The following is a 21,262-nucleotide window of genomic DNA, read 5'->3' as shown; positions in this document are numbered from 1 at the left end:
TGTTCAAAAAGACGTTCTCCTGGCTGTTTTTCTGCAGGGCTAACTGATTCTCCATCATAATAATAATAAAAGCATTTTGATAATTCCCCTCAAATGCATTAAAATTAAAACAAATAGCCTGTTACAAGGCGTAGAAGGTACAATTATTTGTTTTTTTTAAATGTAGGAAGTAAAAGTTAAACATCAGAAAAACAAATACTCAAGTAAAGTACAAATACCTGAAAATTCAAATTAACTATGGCTTCCAGTGTGTAAAAGGATAGATTTTAAAATCCTGTTAGTGGATGGTCTCAGGCCTTTATCTCAGAGGGACTTGTTTGCTATGAGGCATCCGGACCCCTTGGGTCATCTGGTTTACAGGTTTACTCAGGGTTCAGGATCAGGACCAAGCAGGGTGAAGCAGCATTTAGCTTCTACTCCCCACCTGTGGAACACACACTGAGGTGTGCAGAAACAGCCCTTTCAAATCAAGGCTGAAGACGTTATTGTTTACTGCCAGCATTCTCATACATTTAAAAAGACCGCTTATCTATTTCTCCTGCTCGTTTTATTGTTTTTAAATCACACTTTTACTGTGTTTATTCTATTTTAATTCTATACTTATTTTTATTTCACTGCCTCTGCAAAGCACTTTGAATTACCTTGTGTATGAATGGTGCTATAAAAATAAACTCACCTTGCCTTATAGATGGATAGACAGACAGACAGACAGACAGACAGACAGACAGACAGACAGACAGACAGACAGACAGATATATGGACGGATGGACGGATGGATAGACAGATAGATAGATAGATAGATAGACAGATAGATAGATAGACAGACAGACAGACAGACAGACAGACAGACAGATAGATATATGGACGGATGGACAGACAGACAGACAGACAGACAGACAGATAGATATATGGACGGATGGACGGATGGATAGACAGATAGATAGATAGATAGATAGACAGATAGATAGATAGACAGACAGACAGACAGACAGACAAATAATGGATAGACAGACAGACAGACAGACAGACAGACAGACAGACAGACAGATAGATAGATAGATAGATAGATAGATAGATAGATAGATAGATAGATAGATAGACAGACAGACAGACAGACAGACAGACAGATGGACGGATGGTTGATAGATGGACAGGCAGACAGACAGACAAATAATGGATAGATAGACAGACAGACAGATAAATAGATATATGGACAGACGGACGGATAGATAGATGGGATGAAAACAGCTCTTACTTTATTGGCAATAAAGTGTGGTTTCTTTGTTTCCTTCTTTTGACAAATGTACTTATTGTAAGTCGCTTTGGACAAAAGCGTCTGCTAAATGACCTAAATGTAAATGTAAATGTAAAACAAACACACATCCTGCATATTTTTAAAGAAATACAGTGCGTGTATATATATATATATATATATATATATATATATATATATATATATAATATGCATACACTTACATAAATCTATAAATGAATGTGTTTATAATTAAACGATACCGATATGCATATCAGACAGATCTGCCGGAAGTACCAGCCATTTATATATATTTGTTTATTTTTTTTATTTTTTATTTTTTTCGTTTGGTGCCTTATGATGATCAGAGATGTAACGGCAGTGAATCCGTTGTGGGAAAAGTGCAGCCCTTGAGTAAAGAGGAGGGGCAAGAGAGCATGCGGACCTATTGAGAGAGAGAGGGAGAGAGAGGGAGAGGGGGAGAGAGAGGCGGTTCAGCCCCGCTGTGGTCTCAGCAGCAGCAGCAGCAGCAGCAGCGGCTTAGAGGACTAGTGTTGTGCGGGGACAAGGCACGACACATAGCTGGGAAAAAACGTCAGCGGGAACAAATGAAAAACTACTCTTTCGTGTTTGGATTAATCCCGGCGACGCGAAGCGAGACGCGCTTTTTTAACGATTTCGGACCGAGTGACGAGGATCGGGACGCTAGCTACTGGACGACAACACCGCCGGATGGTTTCTCCTGCCCCGACGCTAAGGTTAGTTAGCTGTTAGCTGTCCGTTGGTTTGAAGGGGGTGGTGGTGGGGAGGGAGGGGAGGGGGCTGTCTGTTCTGTTCTGTTGTTGGACGACGATGGGGTCCGGCTATTCTTTGGAGAAGAAACACACACACACACACACACACATAGCAGCCCTGACCTTTTTTTCCAGCCTATACGTTACGTTCGTCGAAACCGTTTGGTAAACCGTTCAAACAGGGGGGCCGGTTAGCCAGCCGGTTCCTCGCCCCCCGCCGCAATACTACACAGTCGGCTGGCTATCACCAGCTAGTTAATTATTTTATAAATCACGGAACACGTGCTACATGGCTAAGCTAAGCTAATAGCTAACGGGCGCTAGCTAGCCCCCCCCCCCCAAAGCTAGCTGTCAGAACCGCAGAGAAGCTAACGCCAGTTTCATTTGACCGGATTTAACCAAACGTCGTCGTAATCAATACAACGTTTATAACCTTTACACACCACTACTACCATCATCCTATTAATACATTATGTCAAGCTCCTATCAAACGTTTATAACGTATTTTTACGTTGTTAAGTCTTTTGCTAACCGCGTTAGCATCGGCTAACTCGGCTAGCATGGCATCAGAAGAAGTAAACATTAGTTGCTCTCCCGGTAGAGCTGATCTAACGTTAACTTCAGCCGGTAATGCTTTGTTATACTAAGGTTATAAGTACAAGATATGAAGTCACCAGAAACGAGGCGATTTAGCGTAAAATGTGTTGTTTTTCGAGTTGCTTTGTGACGTTAACGTCATGGTTTTGCGTTTTATTTCAAGTTTATTTCATCACGTTCTCCACCTGCAGCCTCGCTTGTAAGAGTCTCATTACTGAGAGCATCTTCACCGTCACATCCTCACTCATCCAGGTGATCATTAACACGAAGTGACGGTAACCATGTGTTGTTGTTGTTGTTGTGGGGAGGTCTTTTTGTCAGTGGCCCAATCTCCACAACCACCTCCATAATTAGAATCCACCTCCAAAAAAAAAATCCACATTCACTTAGGTGAGGTTTTTCTTTGCATTTATTTTTGTAATTAATTTTTTTTTACTTATTCAGATTTTTAGGACAAAACACAGGACACAAAACGGAAAATAAATAAATAAAATATAATTGTGATGGTACATGGCATCCACAAACCACCAAGCCCTCTCTAATCATGGTAAAAAAAAATAAAAAAATGTTACACTCATTGAGGGACCTCAGTCCAGATCCAGACCAGCTATGCGTCCAAAACAATGTGTGTTTTTGTGTGAATACACACTTTGTACTTCATCTAGCATCCACAGTTGTTGATTATTCCGAAGAACACGTCTTCGCTGTGTTGCCCGTGATTAATCCCAGTTCCTGTTTGGACTTTCTAAACCTGTCCATTCATCTGACCACTCAAAGCGCTGTACACTACATTCACATTACATCACAGTCACCTATTCACACACACACACACACACACACACACACACACACACACACACACACACACACACACACACACACCACACACACACACTGCCATGTTAGGTGCCACCTGCCCATAAAGATGGAAGCTAATGCCAGACAGGAGGAGCTGGGCATCAAACTACAGGCTGTTTTTTGTGAAGGAATTTTAAAAATGTAATAAATTGTCAATATATGTGACTGGTGACGGTTAACATGCCTCCCAGTGTGGTGTGTCAAGCTAGTTTTACTCCTCATATCGGACCAAGCACCCATTGATCTTTGTCTTTATCTACCAAAGGCAGACTTTCTTGGAACTGTTGTTTCAGAAATTGATTTGAAACAGCAAAGGTTTGTTAACTCGAAACACAAGGATGTTTGTTCCGGGCCCAGGCTGAACTGTCCCTTTTTGATTATGTAACCCGGGGTTACCTAAGGAAATTGTTAAGCTGATATGCTAAGCCATGATCTTGACCCCCCCCCCCCCCCCCCCCCCCCGAGAGCCGCTTTGTAGTTGATAACCTACAACCTGATAGCTTCACACAACAAATCTATAATCTTGCATTTTCTTTACTTTGAATGAAACCTGTTCTAATTTCTCCTATTTCTCCTGATCGAGCTCAGACTGGCCAATCATAGTGTAGCATCTATACTGTCATTGTTTATGATTATATTATTTACTAGACCACCGTGTAAAAATAATGCTGTAACAAGTAAAGGTACTGCATTCAAAATGTTACGTAAAGCTGCTAATTATATAACTTATTTATTAGGCTATTAAAGTAAAATTGAGCATAAACTTGCTCTAAAGGAGCTGCAGATTATGTTGATAATTCTCTTCAGATTGTTCGCTACCTCTTTTAACGTTCTAATTTCATACGGGTATTATAAAAATGTGGATTATAACTGATTTTAATGGTGATGCTTGCCTGTTAGTGACACAGAGAAGGAAGAGTGAACATTTTGAAATGGTGGCTGTTCGCATCACAAACAACTTAATCCAAGAGTTTCTTCGGGCAAAGCTCCAGGCATTGATTTAATAGTTGTTTTGATATCTTTCTCTTCTGAATGTAGACATTTGTCTCGGAGCATTTTTTTGGTTAGCACTCTTGGCAAGTGTGACAGCATGGTTCTCTATTGTCTCTGTATTTGTGTTTGGTAAATATGTCTTGTTAAGTGTGCACAGAGGTCATCGGAGGCGATGTTAAAACTGCAGTTGTTTTTGATGAAAACCACACTTATAATGCATAGCTGTATTTACAGATGTATTGGCAGAGACTGCACACAAGAACTTTCCCCTAAGTGGAGTGTCAAGAACATATAACTGAAATAATGATTTAAAATATGGAAACGTCTGACCCAAGAATAAGAAAGACGTCCTCAGGATCCAACCGAACATTTGGCCTCAAACTTGAGGGTTTTGGAAAATGTGGTTATGTGTGAGGACACAGCTTCAGCATAAAGTATTCAGGTGCTCATAGTGCCTGAGGATTAGGGTGCACATCTCTCTGTGATAAACGGCTCGATATGCATCTAGATACACAGGTTACGATTCGATTCAACAACGATATCCTTTTATTACAGTTCGATTCAAATCGATTCCATACAGTGTAACGATATGATTCGTTTCTACGGTTTATATTTGTTGTAGATATTTTATAAAATAAAGAATCCAATTCTATGAAAGTGACAGTACAATAGTTTATTTTCAAATATGTAAAATACCACATATCCCCAAGCATTGTGGCTGTATGGCACTGGCAAAAAAAAACCCAGAACAACAAAATCAGATGTCAATGTATTTATTTTTAGACATGGACCAAAAAAAAGTCTGGCTGAATGGTTGGATGGCGGTCACAGGACAGTGTCGTGGACGCTACCCGTGCTGCGGCCGCCTCTTGTGGCGCAAGTTGAGACACAAGCGATTGACATTCAAAGCCGTCCGTCTCTCACGTGCGGTCGTGGAGTGCCTGCGGTCACACGGCAGCGTCGCAGCCGCCTACCTGTGCTGCGCCCGCCTCTCCACCTCCACCTCCTCCATGTTCCGTGTTGTCCCTTGTTTATAACTCATACCAGCTAGCCAGCTACGGCGTTTCACGGGCAGCTTCAGCTCTCGCGTTGTTTTAGAGACGCTGGTGTAATGCCGCCAACCGTATCTCTCACTTGTTGAACCGAATACCCGGTCGCATTGGTTTATCGTTTACAACCCTAGTAGAGACGGGTGATGTGTCTGACGAGGCAACCTCGAGAGCACAAAGTCTGCCAATAATTCATCGTGGTGTGACATTGCTGACTCGAGTTGTCGCTGCACTCATAGTAGAGTATCACTTGAGCAGTTTGGGTCGTGAAGAGTTAAAGGAGAGTGGGGAGATATCTCTTCCCTTATCTTAAAGGGTAATGGGGGCAAAGATAATCCCATGCTCAGCGTGGTGCCTCAGGGAGGGAGGCCGTTTTCTGCACTGGTTCAATTTCTGCTTGTATTATTACAAAACTCAACACGGTTACGAAACTGACTCTCCGTCCCTGCTCAGTTTTATTGTCCGTGAAAGATGAATCCTCTTAGTGAATTCTTCTGGAAAGAAAAAAAACATTACATCCATTAAATTCCCAGGTAAGAAATGTCATTAATGATCCCTTTTTAGTGGGGCTGCAGCTATATTCTTTCAAAATACTGTTATCTAATTATTAATCCCATAAGCAGATAAGATATATCTTCTTCAGTATGTCTTTCAAAAGAGATTGTAAATGGGAGAGAAATGTCCTTGTTCAAACCCTTAAAGAACAATGGTTTCAATTGTACAAAACAAATGTTTATCAGTGATTAACATGAAAATACAAGTCATCTGTGAAAAACATTTGTTTTATCGGCATGCCAATGCTACGTCACACAACCGCTGTTCCACTAGCGTTACAACAAATACTGTTTTCCATGGATGGATACTAGCTTTCTGGAACACAACATTCAGAATATATTTTGTGCAATTATGTTTAAAAAAAAAAAAAAAATGCTTACGCTTGGTCAGCCACCAACAAGCACGTATTTAATCCCCTTTTACACCGATGTACACTGATGTAGCCTTTTGTTGAAATCTCAACCTGAATTCAAAAGGCGAGCTTCTTTGTAACGTAGTAAAAACCTGAATCATGGATCTATATATCGGTTGTAACGGTTCCACCAAGAAGGTTTCACACCGCGTCTTGAACCGCTGTTTACCTTTAACTTGGTGAAATCACCACGCGTGGATATGAAAGCCTTAAGTTGACATGCAGGAAAGAAAAGAGAGGAAATATGAGGCAGTGACTGCCTCCCTGGCGCATTCCCTCCTCCCACCCTCTTCCCCTCACTGAATGAGTAACAGCAGCTGTCTCGCACTTCTTCACTCACTAGTGGACTGCACCTGGTAGTGTGTGTGTGTGTGTGTGTGTGTGTGTTATGCTCAACTGGATGTGGTAGAATCATGATCAGGCACAGCTGGTCTGCTGCAGTTCCTCAAATTACTTTGCGATCAAAGTGCCATTGAAGCGGACACAGTGCCACCTCGGCCCCCGGTGGCAAGCGGAGAAGTAGTACCATTTTAGTAGTAGAAGTAGTAGTATTTTCTGGGATCGCCGAATGGAAAAACCAGGTGTTGTCAGCATTTTGTTTCGAGGAAATCCTCATATTGGCCCCCATGCAGATCCTTTTCGCTTTCAGATTTAGGGTGCGGTAGGGGTGTGAATCTTTGGCTTCACAGCGATTCGATTAACGATACAGTAGTTGGCGATTCGATTCAAGGACAGTTTTTTGTTGTTGTAACGATTTGATTCTGTAAACCACGATTAGATTCAGTAACCCGTAACCAAAATTCTATATCCATGAAATCAACATGCAATAATGTGAGTGAGACTATCTGTATTCTTCTGAAAGGTGAAAAAATAAACAGACAACAGAATTACTTATTTAACATATTTATTCTATAAAAAAGTAGTCCTGCATAATATTTTATGCTGAATACAAAAATGTAATTAAACAGTTATTTTGAACATTTTCAGTAGACTACATGCTGGCAGGGGAGAGTGTGTCTTAAACGTATTAAAACATTAATCATAATTAAGAATCACGATTAATACAATTAAACGATATATATCGATTATTGGTGAAGCCAAAACGATTCATTCGATCTATTTATTTTATCAGATTGATTTAGTTGAATCGGTAGGACTGACGATCGATGCATCGGATGAATCGTTACACCTCTAGGGTGCAGTCATCAAAGACAGGGAGTTGGGGCGACTCGTTGAGGGGTCAGCGGGGTGTAAAGGTCAGATGGATTCAACATCTGCACCCTCTGCAGAGCTCAGAAGAGCCACAAGATGTTGTGACGCTGCTTGCAATGATCAAACCCAACGAACCCCGGCATCTTACTTTGATCCATTTCCACACTTGTCTGCATAAAATCTAATTTGAAAACCACTTCCTACTTTTCATGAAATAAAAACAATCATTAACTGTAAAATAAAGCAACATGATTCTGAATGTGTAAGCATCGAGGTTTACATATATTGCTCCAAACAAGCCCCAGCAACTCAAATGTCAGCAAACCAATACAGCGCTCTAGTTAATTACAATGTTTAATGAAGGCTGGCTTAATTCTGAGCGTTACAAGCTGTGAATTTCATACCACTGCTAATTAAAAAATGTGATTGCTTTACATATCCTTTTCTTGGATGCTCTTCGTGAGCATGTTTTAAACTCCAAATTAAAGGTTGTAGAGACTTCACTAAAGCCTGCGATCCTCATTTCTTTGTCGGAGAGTTTGTTGTATACAATGATTATCTGAAGAACACCAGCTGCTCTAAAGCATACAGAAGTATGTGATGTGTTATCATTACCTGTCCGTTCTATAAACATTAGCCTTTTTACTGGCCTTGTATTTGCCTTCTGTGTGAATGTCTTGTGAGTCCTGTTGTTAAGCTGCAGTATAATGTTGTGATTCAGAGACCGCACTGGTACTTGATGCTGTGTTAGTTGGCATGGCGATGACGCCTGAAAGTCATATCTGTCTGAACCTGCTACCTGTGCACTCCTGTGTTTTGTTTTTATCAAGCAGGTAATCGCCATGGCGATGATTAAGTAAAGTTAGGTTCAAGCTTAGTTTGATTATATTTGGTTATCAGTTTTTCATTCATATTTGTTCAAATGCTGCTAACATTCAGCAGAATTACTTTCCAAAATTAGAAATGCACCAATTCCAATTTTCGGGCTATCACAATTTTTCTGTCTCAGAACTATAATTGACAGTCAGGCTCCACTTTTACTTTATCCCCAAAAATAATGGAACTGTCCTGAAGTCAGTCTAAACCATCAATAACTCTAAATGTTATACTTTTAGTTTGTTATCACCATTTGGATATTTGCATAAAAACGCACAATTTGAATGACTAGGAAATCCATTATGGGTCAGATTTAATGAGTTTTATTCAGAATAGGCATAAACAAACTATATCCAATAGGCTGCATGTATACTGTTAGAATAGAAGCTTTTAATTAACACTCGTTAGCACTCATTCAGCAAGGGAAAAAACAATTTTAATCTGTTGAATACATTGCTTTATTATCTTCAGTGTAATCTTAAACTGTTCTGTGCTCTTGCATTGTGGTAACGTTTGATGTTTTCAGTCCTTTGAATATGTGTTGCAACAAGTTCTGGAAGCATGAAGGCATTTCTAATTTTATTGATGTGCTTCAGTGGAATTTATCCAAACTACTGTCAGTTACTTAACTACCTTTTAATTACTTGTGTTATAGCTGTCAAATGATCAAAGGATATATACAATACTGGTTTCTTAACCTCAATGTTTTTTGCAGTGTGTGAAGGAGTGCCACAGGAAGTCTGGGGTTTTAGACCTTTAACTTCGACATGAAGCTTAATTTACCTTCCTTTTGTGTTAAAATAACGGTACGTAAAGAGACGAATACACCACCGAAATCGTTTCTTGTATCCATTACTGCTGTCTCAGAAACCCAAAAGCCTTTTATATTATCTCTTGAAGTTTTCTTGTGTTATTATAAATGAATTAAAAGTCAAATTCCATTTATTATTCGTAAAGGCTTCTGTTTGGGTTCCCATCGCATTGGAGCATTAAAACCAGTTACCCATATTTAAACACACCAAAAAAGAGAGGCAGACAGCGGATTAGTGGAGATTAGAAATGGCTCTGTGGTAAGTGATTCACTTGACTCCGTTATGCAACGCAGATGACAACATGTTACAGGACAGGGCTCTTGTTTGTGTGTAGGCTACAGCTGTGGGTAGTGTTATATTTACTCTCCCGAGTAGCCCAACTTCTCTACCTAGGAATCGTGTGTTACTGCACAGTTTGTTTTTCACGTTTTGGAAGTGCCAGCTGAGGGCAAACACCTCGGGGGTTGACGATCTTACAGCAGAAATAGGAGTGACACGCAGCGGCGAAAGGTACGAAGGCCCAAGTGGAGTGTAATTAAAGGTTATGGTGTGCTTGTGCGGAGGGGAAATTGACTTGACGTGTCTAGACTCCTGTCCTGGCATGTGTGCTGGATCCATGACAGTGCAGTTTGGAACAAATTAGTCCCTCGAGTGCATCAAAACATCAAGCTGCTGCCGGCGTGACGTCGAGTGTTTTGTAATGTTCGGGTCCATAATTCAAAACCCTGTGTATCAAATCTAGCTGGGATGTGTTGTTTGGTATGTAGTCTGTGTAAATAACACCAGCATTTATGGCCATTAGTGTTTGGCAGCACACACACACACACACACACACACACACACACACGCACACACACACACACACACACACTTGAACCCTCTCATGCATAAATAGAAGCTCTGTGAGGTTGCTGTCATGAGGAGCGAGCAGAGGCACTCGGGTTGCATGCTGCCATACAGAAGAACATTTCAAAGCTCCTGAATAATTCAGTAGCCGTGAGGAGGAAGTAGGTCAGCCCAGCAGACGAGTGCACTCCTACAGTTTTATTTCCCTTCTCCTCCGCGTGGAGAGCCGAATGTCAGGTGGGTTCTGAGATCAGAGCCAGCGGAGAATGGCGAGGGATTTTTATGAGTGAAGATGCATCAGAGCGTCCTGAGGAGTTTGTTTGGCGTGGTGTTAATCCAAGAGGGGGTCCTGTAGAGGGTTAATTTGGGCGCATTGATGAACGATCATTAAACCCCAATCAGTGTTTGATTGTTCATCATTCATGCCATAATATTTCGGGGTCCTTAATCAACTGAGGATAATGTTATGTTAAACCAGTTGTACTAGAGATTAAATAATGGACTTTTTCTAGACCTTTTCTTTATGACCCTTTTGGACTTCCGAGGTTTCTCCCCGACAGCGACAATATCTAGAAAACTGATGTTTAATTTCAACATTTAAGTTGTGGAAAATATTTGCTTGAAATTTGATGCAGCCTGCTCAAATATAGTTAACCGAAGTCTGTTAGGTCTTAGGGGCCCAGAGAGTCCACAATGTCGATACCCATGCCCGTCAATCATCATAACACATACTGCATGCGTTTTATAGTCAATATAGTTATTGTTTTCTAAAGACCCAGAAGGAGGATGTCTAATTCCGTAGGCCACGTCCGTTACAAGTTGTCATCAGATCTGTATTTCATCTCAACAAACACACAAGAACTCTACAGTTCCACGCTCTCATGCTGTGGTCTCATGCATCTCATGTCGTACGTGGGAGAAGCCCAGAGGAATCATTCTGTCGGTGGAAGTGGGGAGCGAGTACTGTGTGATGTGCTATGTGTGATGTGTGATGTGCAGTGTGTGTGTGTGTGATGTGTGATGTGCAGTGTGTGTGTGTGATGTGCAGTGTGTGTGAGGCCTTACGCTGGCCAACAGGAAGGGGGAGGAGAGAGAGCCTTATGTAATTTCACACAGTGTCGCTGAGGCGGCTGGCAGCGGGGGAACAGACAGGAAATCTAATAGCGGCTCTGTTGTCCAGCCTGGATACAGCTGGGCGAGCACATCTGGAGGCACAGGCCTAGCCAATCACTGGCCCCGCTCATCGCTTCCCTCCTCCACGGTTTCCTCTTTCCATAGCTGTGTCCCGATTCAGCGCCGGCTTTCTTCAGAGGACCGAATGCGACAAGGCGGTCTCGTTTCGAAGACTCGTTTTGAATGCATATTATTATTAATGTGGCCTTCTTTTCCCAGATTCGCCGCCGGCGAAGCATATCCTCTTCATTGTAATATAAAATAGAAATAATCCGTTTTAATCATTCGTTATCTCCTTTATGCTATTTTCAACCACAGCTAGTTGCTAAGCGACCGGAGCACCAAAAGGTGTGTGGTTGGGAACAGCTGGTGGCGCTAACAGGAAGTTTCTCTGTACGCCGCAGCGTCTCATTTCGGAGACCGCTGGGTCGGCCATCTTGGCGGTCTACGAAGGACTGACATAGACCACGGAGGTCACATCCCCCGAAGGAGGCGGCCGCTGACTTGGGACACGACCACCAGTCGATATGTTGAGATAATGCTAATGATCGCTATAATCAGATAATGTATCAGTTGATCATTCTTCATGCTATAATGATGGATAAAATTCATATTTAATTTAAGTTTTGCCATTTGATATATTTGTTTCCTTATTTTATATATAAAACAAACAGTTGTGATCATGAATATGGTCACGAGTGAGTTGAATAAGATTTCTAGCTGTCGCTGTCATGGTAGAGAAGTGGAAAATAGAGCCTGGTTTAAAAATAGGCCTCCAGGAATGATCAAGGACAGATTCACATTGTTGCTATTTTCTTTTCTTTTTTTATTTATCCACAATTTATTTGTCCTTTTAAAATCTTCACAAAAGATTTCTTCTATCTGTAATGCAATGCAATAATAATATTTGTTTCGTAACTAAATCTAACTGTGGAATGTTTGCCATTTTAAGCATAATTTGATGATTTTCAGGATAATATTGCAAATTGCAGTTGTTTTGACCAGGATATTGGTCCATGTCTACCCTGAATAGGAGAAGCAGCCACAGATAATGGATGGATGGGAAATTATTTTAAAATCTATCGGCACAGACCAGACTGTATGACTGTTCTATACATTAGTCATATGCAGGTATGATACCGATTCAGTTGTGGGTCTTATGCAATGCATTTTAATATTGTTTATATCCGAACACTATTTCTGTTTTTTCGGTTTCACAATCACTCGTATTGATTTCTCGCTCTCAGTCGTTATGTCGCTGTTCAGTCAGACTCAGAATGAAAGGTGCGACTGGCTGCCGCCGAGCGAGATGATTGCACCGCGTTGTGTCACATAAATTACAGACGTGTCAAAGTTGACTGCGGGTGTTCACACTCTCATTGTCTTCATCCGCCGACCGTGTGTTGTGACCGCTGGTTTCCTGTCTGAAAGTTGAGCAGAGGTAAGAGGAGATCAGCTCGGGGTTTTCCTTCTGTTTGGAGCTCGTGGCATCCCGTTAGCTGCACTGTATAACACACACACACACACACACACACACACACTTTTACTTCCCTGTTCGTAACTCATTCTCTTGCCTGCCTGTTCTCCCAGTAAATGGTTTTATTAGGGTGGAGTTAAAGATTATTGCGATTCCTTTTGACCATATTACACTATTTTTGAGTGGTGAAGCTAAATAAGTTTGTTGTTGCAGTGTTATTTATTAGCATTTGTCCCATCTTGTCTGCTATGTTTGAGGTTAAAACATGGCAGACAGCATGGTCTTGGGTGTGTTTCAGCTCGGAGATATAAAAGGCTGATCTATGAGTGTTTTTCCTGCTCTTGTCCAACCATTACCATAAAGGCGTTTACAACCACCTTCCCATTTTTGTACTGGCTTTTGCACTTCGACTTCCTCCTCCTTTTATTGAAAGCAGAAATCAGTCGTATTACAAAATGAAAAATGCAAATCACTAACGGGCTTTGCATGGCAGCCTGTGTAGTCGCAGTCTTACTGACGGAGAACCGCATAGATCATTTTGATAAAAGAGAGAATGGGTGAGGTCAGTTGGAAAGGCTTACGTGTTAAAGCGGAGTCTTTCTTGAGAAACTGTGCTTAACAAACACATTGACCTTGTTTCTGCACCCTGGCCTTATAAAACCTCTTGGGTGCCCAGTAGCAGAGCTTCAGTGGATTAATTGTGAGAGCTTTGTTTCCATGTTAATCAAGATTTAGTTGTAATGACTGTTAGGTGCTGACTGTCCGTACCAATGTTTCTCTGTAGAAAAATACAAAGCCAGGACATTATTTCCACATTCACAATGGCTTGCTTGAAAATCATTTTTCATCTTATTTTAAAATTATTTGATTGTTTTTTACTAAAAAGGATGTTCAGTAAAAAAAATGTTGCAATAAAAATATTTGTTTCTAAACAAAACATAAAGCCATACCAGTATTATGACATTATTTTGCATAATGGTGACATGCTCGGTCCAGCCCTCATTCAGCATGGAGGCAGAGAGCCTCATTGTCCCAGAGCCTTTTGGTAATGAGGCTCCAGGTAGATAAATCCTTATGAGACCTGACAGGGTGCCACATTCCTCGGCTGAGAGTCCTAGCAGCCCCCCTCCCAACAGCTCGGCGCTGCTTCATAGACTTCTGATGTTGTTCCCAGACCCAAGCCTTATGCCCATTACAGTTCACTCATCTGCCCTTTCACAACAGCTCCATGCATTTGACTGCAGCCTTCATCTCGTTTGGCTGGGCTCAATACCCTATTGTGTTTTTTTTCCTCCTCTGAAATCGCATGTGCATGATTGCCGTCCCGATGATGCAAAAAAAAAAACAACAAACAAAAACCTGTCACAAGCTTTTGAATCCGATGTAATTTTTCGACGCGGCTGGCCAAGTCAGACCAGCCATTGATTTGATTAACTGTTTATGTGAGTAGAATTAAACTGTTGTTTGAAGTCGGTCCTCCCGCTCTCCTCGGCAGGCTGGAAGCCGTCTGTTGTGCTCCGTGCTAGTATTTCCAAAGCCATTCCTAAAATGGAGAGGGGGGAGCGCGGGGGGTAAGAGGATGAAATATTGGCTTGCACCGCCGAGGGCTGAGGCCCGCTCTGCTCCGTGAAGACGAAAGCACAAGAGAGGGGAGAAGGAAAGCACGCTAGAGCGAGAGGGAGTGAGGTGACCGGGTTCATTCCCAGTTTTGGCAGCGAGCCATTGACTTGCCTGTGGGTGTCTGTAACAGTGCCATTGCATGTGTTTAGCCTCTCGTCTGGAAAGGCCCCATTCGCCTCAGAGTTTATGTCAAAGCTCTCTCATTGTGTTGGCCCTCTCATCTTGATTCAGGTTTTTTTTTTGTCCTCTGCAGATCTTGTGACTTGCCTTCAGACTTGTTTTTTGTCCTTCTCAGGGGAATCTCTCCGGACTGGAGGGTCATCAAAGAGAGGCTACCGAGGAGGGTGGCTTATCTCACCCTCCTCTTTGTCTCGCTGGCCTCTTTTGGCTCTTTGTTGAGCATATTTGTATGCTATGTCAATTTCACGAGTTTTCCCTCATCTAGTATTTCACCAGCAGTGAGGTCTGCTCAAGGACTTTAGCACTTCCCTTTGTGTGGTCTGTTTATGCAGGTCTGTCTCCAGAAGACGAGCGTGCACCAGTTTGTTAAAAAGGCTGGAGCCGTGGTTTAGACTCCTTGACACAAAGGCGAAACCCCCTAACTCATCCATAATTAACCGTCATTATTTTAACATTTTCTCACTGTGTGGCATCTTTTCTAGGTCTTATTACCACTATTACCTGCAGCAGGACCGGTACCTCATTTTGTTCCCTTTTCATTCAGGCCTATGACAGGTTTCATGGAGCAAAAATACCCTCATCCTTACTACTTTGAGTTTTTGATATATTGAAATGAAAAATCAGCTATTTGGAATATGGAATAGAGCACACAATGCAAACTACATAATAAAGATGTACGATTCAGTTAAAGTTTCTAAATGGCTTGTTGGATTGGCAGTAGAAAGTCTGGAGTGTGTTCATTTTTATAGGCCTTCCCCACAAAACACATTAACCACATTATTTGCAGTTAAATGTTTTTATTATTATTTATACATTTGAAGATATTTAAAATGCAGGAAAACGGTGTGTATTCTGCATAAACCTGCCCTTGGTGTAGTGGCAGTAGCTTACTTGCCCTTTTATTATGTCTTTAATTCCAAAGTTTCAGTGCAGTGATGTTATTTTGGACAATAAAGTTGCTAAAGTGTAAAACCTATTGCCACCATTACATGTGGTATTTAACAACAGTGTTTAATTACCACATTTGACAGATTGTTGCAAAAAAAATTCCAAGATCCTGTTCTGAAACATGAAGCAAACATAAGCTGAAGTGCCGTAAACTGTCATTCTCCCTGCTGGCCATTAGGGGGCGACTCCTCTCTGGTTGTATAGAAGTCTATGAGAAAATGGTCCTACTTCTCTCTGCTGGCCACCAGGGGGCGACTCCTCTCTGGTTGTATAGAAGTTTATGAGAAAATGGTCCTACTTCTCTTTGCTGGCCACCAGGGGGCGACTCCTCTCTGGTTGTATAGAAGTCTATGAGAAAATGCTCCTACTTCTCTCTGCTGGCCACCAGGGGGCGACTCCTCTCTGGTTGTATAGAAGTCTATGAGAAAATGGTCCTACTTCTCTCTTGATGTATTATCTCAGTAAACATTGTAAACATGAGTTTATGGTCTCAATCTCTAGTTTCAAGTCTTCTTCAATCCAGCATGATGTTCATTTAGAACATTATGGTCCATTTAGAGTCAAGTTTATGTTGAATTATTAAGCTAACTTTGCTAGCAGCTTCACACCAGAATCCAGATGGATCCAGATCCAGGAAGGTTGCTGCTTCGAGGTGCGGCTCCGTCGCTTGTGTTCATCACATCCATTGGTCAATCTTCCACAGTCCAAATATGATCATTTCTGTTCATTGGTTGCAGAAATTCAAGATGACAACAGCCAAATTACCAAATTTAAGACTTCAAAATCCTGACTGTCCACTTCTTCTATACAGTCTATAGTGTACAACCATATAAATATATCTGCTGATATATGGATATTTCTTTTACTACCTAATAACTGCATGCATAGTTCAGGCTTCGTGTTGTGTGTCTTGTGGCCTCCCTGAGAGCGTTTACAGAGCTCCTCTGTTCTTTAAAGCCAGAGCCCTGTCCAGCCTCTTGTAACGGAGTCCTTTTTTGCGTAACTGAAATCAAGTGACACGTTGTGTTTGTGACAGTGGGGCAGGAAGGAAGGGTAGATACTACTGCCCTTCTTTGTACTGCAGTAAACAGCCGTACGACGGAGACGACAGGAACACTGGCATTCTGCTATATAGATTATAATATGCCAGCGATGTCGCACCATGTGCTACTAATGTTCACCGTGCTATTAAAAGTGCTCTCTAACTTCTGGCTGCGGAGGTCATTACTTAAACCCCGTCACACACACACACACACACACACACACACACACACACACACACACACACACACACACACACACACACACACACATATATATACACACACACTTTGTCATTAGGATGAAATCTGAATGCTCAGCCTTCAGTCTGGGGTTCAGTGTCTCGCCCCAAATATTTGTATTGCATTATCATCAACAAAATAATCTTAAATAAGTTGATCATCAATCTTGTATATCTTAATAATACATTTAAATATATATATATATATATATATATATATATATATATATATATATATATATATATATATATATATATATATATTTGCATCCCTAGCTGAGACTTCAACATAGTCTTCAGTTTTCAGTTAAAATTGTTACATTTAGGTTTAAAAGTATCATTGAGAATCATTTTTATTTACAGAATAATGAGGTCCGTGTGCTGGAAGCGCATCAAAAATGCATATTTTTCCTCTTGCATGTAGTGCTATTTATCCGGCTTGATTGTTTCGGTGTGAGTTTCCTAGTTTTCGAGTTGTTGGCTGTGGAGTTTTCAGCCTTTTCTCTACAAAATAATGGGACTACGTGGCACTCGCTTGATTTTTGTGCGCCAAAACATACATTTGCAAAAGCCAACAGCAATTTCTCTTCCCAAAAATCATGTTCTAGTTTATTCAAGATAATTCAGTCTTTGATCAGTTTCATTTACAGTGATATTCACTGATCCGGTTCCAACCCGGGCAAACCTTCTGTTACTATCGTCAAGCGACACGTTGTGCTCTCGTCACTGCAGCAGGAACACATTTTCATGCTAAGCTTCCAGTTTCTCCACCAATGTTTGGTGATTTCTTCGATTGCTCATCAACCGTTGCTCAGTGGAATCGTTGTCTCGTTCTGCCCTGACTGAACTGCAGCATTTTGTTCTCCACGTACAAATCGTTCATGAATACCATCTGTTTGTAAAGACCAGCAAACTAAAAGCATAAAAGACTATTAAAGAATAGACTGGTCCCTCAGTAGACAGTGAAGCTTTTGTGGCAGGCGATGTCATTTGGATTACTTGTTATCATCAAAATAAGGAAGCACCTAAATTAAACAAACCATGTTGATCTAGTTACAAGATCAAATGTATGAAAACAAACATTCAGAGGATATCCTATTAATGATTGATTTATTAAATGTATAATCAAAGATCTTGTATTTTGTTTATTCACTGATTGCGGCTATCATTATCCTCTACACGTTCTTTATTCGAACAATTAACATTTAGATTAAAATCTCAGTCATTGTCATCTACAAAATAAAAGGCTTTGGACTCTTTTGGTGTGAGGTTGTCTCGTGGTCTTGGCGTTGCCTTTCAGTTTATAAAATCGTAGCGCACCGAGAGCACTTTGCTATCTTGTCAAGATTGTGATCAGCACTATTTTGAGTGCCCATATTTCTGCCTCCCTTCCTCTTGTGTGGCTCGCACAGCGCTGCAACATGAGCTACGAGACATCGGCATCATCCGTCAGTCCTGATGTCTTTGTCTCCGTCAGCAGTGAAAGGGACGCATGTCGCGAGTACGAGTCCAGAGGCTTTCACTGGTTCAACCGGCTGAACTGAATTTTGTCTCAATGCTGATTTTTGTTGTTTTGTTTTTGTTGAACTAGATCTCATGTGCCACTAAATGAAGTTTCTGTTCTTGTGTTGGCCTTCTTCTTTGTTGGTTTGGTAAACAGATTGTTGTATTTTCAGCTCCTTTATCTTTGGCTATCAGCCAGAAAATACCATGAAACGTTGCCGTGGGCTTCAGTGAAGTGGCAGACACCGTTGCTTTTACTGACTGTCACGCCCTTAATGTCCGAGTCCGCTGAGGAGGCCTGGGCGGTGGGACGAGGAGGGATCCCTCCTCCTCTCTTTCTTTTTTCCCTCCGCTAAAGGGTAGATGTAATTTAACTGAGAATCCAACGTATAAATATCTTGGCTGCGAAAAATGGACTGTTATAGGCTAATATCGGCCAATAAATCGGTCAGGCCACATCTTTATATACGGATTCCCTGGTGTGAAAAACACGGATACCACCCAGGCCTACGTCTAACATATTAACGTTGGAACTTGGTGGTGTGTCTGAATTTGCTGGGATAGAAAGCTTTCTCTGAACCTGGCCCACCCCCAAACGGTGATGGAGCTACTTGTCGGAGACCCCTGCTCTAGTGCCCGACTCACAACTCCTACATCTCTGTCCGTCATTGAGTTATTTACGTTGGCTGTAAAGCTCCATTAAACTCGAGAGTATTTTTGGTTTGCGGGCTAGCTGCTTGCCTTGGCTGGCCTCTGTCTGTGAGTCCCCAGTGTGAGGACAGTGGGCCATTCAGTAAGCAGTGAAGTGAGTGGTTCAGTCTAGCAGGTGCAGGGTCTCTCACTCCTTTACTGGGATCAATGGGGAGGGGCAGCTGTGGTAGGGAGGTGATGACATTCTGATATCCGGAGCAGACGGAGACACACACTTTTAACCTTACTACTCTGGAGGTGCTACCCAGAAGACATCAAACCGTTCCAAGCAAATGTCATTATTAGGGGTGGGTAGTAAAAATAGCGATACGGCAATATATCGCGATACTTTGCCGCCCAATACAATATCGATTTTTCAACTCCAAAGATCAATTAAAAAAAAAAAAGATTCATGTTTAGACGCATTGTGAATGCAGTACTTTATCCTTTTTCATTTTATTTTCAATATTTATTCCAGTGAATTTCATGGGAATTAATAAAATGGCTGTTTTGAATGAAATAGTTTTGACTCAATTTGTCCTCTGATCCATATCATCTGATGTACATATACAGGTACTTTCTCATCTTTATTTATATCACAATATCGTGATACGTATCGTGACCAAAGTATCATGATACGTATCGTATCGTGAAGTTCTTGCCAATACTCACCCCTTGTCATTATTATTGCATAATGTTTAATGCTTGTTTTCTGCAGGTAAAAACATTCGAGGCAATCCCACCCGCTACAGAAACTCATGTTTTTTCCCTTCTCCCCTCTGCAGGTTGCTGGCTAAGCGAAACAGCCAATAATGCACGGCATCTGCTCTGCATCCACACCCACTTCCTGCCTGTAGAGGAAGCGGCTGTGCCAGCATGTCCTCTCACCCCCAGTCTGTGCAGCCGGGCCGGAGGACTGTGGACACACGGCAACTGCCAAACCCTGCCAGTCTACCACTGCAGCTGCAAAGGGCGCACACGGTAAGATGCCTGGCACACAATGTGTTTCATGGATCCAATGGATCCACCTGTTTTTTTTATAGGTGAAACCCTTTTTATTGGTATGGTAGCTATGGCACTGCCTGCTTGAATATTTAGTAAACTAGGCATTAGTCTGACCCACTGGATAGGGCCTGACCCCGGGGCCTCCACTGGTGTTTTTCCAACAGAAACATCCCCAGGTTTCAATGTTGTGCACACAGAGCTGTTACTTCATTAGATGTTTGAGTTGACAGTTCATGTTGTCGTCACGGAGTCACTTTAAGGCCTTCCCCATTATTTCCACCAAGTTCTCCTAATTATCGAGATTATGTTCCTCCACGTATCATCGGGGACAAAGCGTGCTTCAAAGCAGAGGCCTCTAGCCCATGTTGAAGTTCATACGTTGACCTCCAGTGTTCAGGCCCTTTTTTTTTGTTCTTGCATGGCAGGAGAAGGCTTACCCCCCCGGATCTCCACAGCTGCACCTGTAGTTAATCCGACCACTTCCTCTTGTCATTGCATTCAGGATGAGATTAAGGTTGACAGGTCCTGTCCCACAATCCCTAAATTTACAGTAGCTGCATGGGTTCTCACACTTCTTGAGGAGAGGGAGAAATGAGAGCTTGAGAGAGAGAATGACTGGATGTTACAGAAGAAATAAGGCAGGGGATTGGGAAGAAATGTTCAAATGTTTCTAAAATCTTGCGGCCATTGCATCATTCTCAAGGAGAAGGGATGAATGCAGATATGTGGTTCCGTGCTGACAACTTGGTGTTTGTGTTGCAGGAGGTGGGACTGGTGGACTACCACGCTCATCATGCCAGGGACTACAGCTCCCACCTGACCCAGCCCCATCGCCGTCGGCCCTCCCTACTGTCGGAGTTCCAGCCGGGCAATGAGCGGTAGGTGCACCGTGCTCCTTTACAAACGTGGATTCTCTCAAAGCAGCGGATTGACAGGGTGTTTTAAATTCCTATTGCTTTTAATGAAAGCAGTTTTTACATCACCTACTCAGAAAAGCGCTATAAATTAAATGTATTATTATTATTAAGGGTGGCATTTGTGATATTGACAGTATAAAAAATAGCCTCAGGGCCTCTGCCCTGATTTTTTCATGTGGTCATTCATGCTCAGTCAATGTAAATACCAATG

General features: G+C 41.8%; 1 protein-coding gene across 5 annotated transcripts in view; it reads left to right on the top strand.

Moving 5' to 3' along the window:
* The first annotated feature begins 1,752 nt into the window (after positions 1-1,752).
* Positions 1,753-21,262, top strand: part of ncor2 (nuclear receptor corepressor 2) — an 87,448-nt gene continuing 67,938 nt past the window's right edge. For 3 of the 5 annotated variants that reach the window (XM_084023939.1, XM_084023938.1, XM_084023936.1), the window contains exons 1-3: positions 1,754-2,010; positions 19,915-20,110; positions 20,897-21,012. In XM_084023939.1, coding sequence (XP_083880065.1) covers positions 20,006-20,110; positions 20,897-21,012 — 221 coding nt within the window. In that variant the 5' untranslated portion in view covers positions 1,754-2,010; positions 19,915-20,005. Of the gene's footprint in view, positions 2,011-19,914; positions 20,111-20,896; positions 21,013-21,262 lie in introns of all 5 variants that reach the window. The other 2 variants (XM_084023940.1, XM_084023937.1) reach the window with 1 other exon arrangement.

This window comes from Eutrigla gurnardus, assembly GCF_963514095.1.
Source record: "Eutrigla gurnardus genome assembly, chromosome: 13".
In the NCBI taxonomy this organism is placed as follows: Eukaryota; Metazoa; Chordata; class Actinopteri; order Perciformes; family Triglidae; genus Eutrigla; species Eutrigla gurnardus.
The sequence above is the reverse complement of the archived record's forward strand: the minus strand, read 5'-3'. Positions and strand labels throughout refer to the sequence as shown.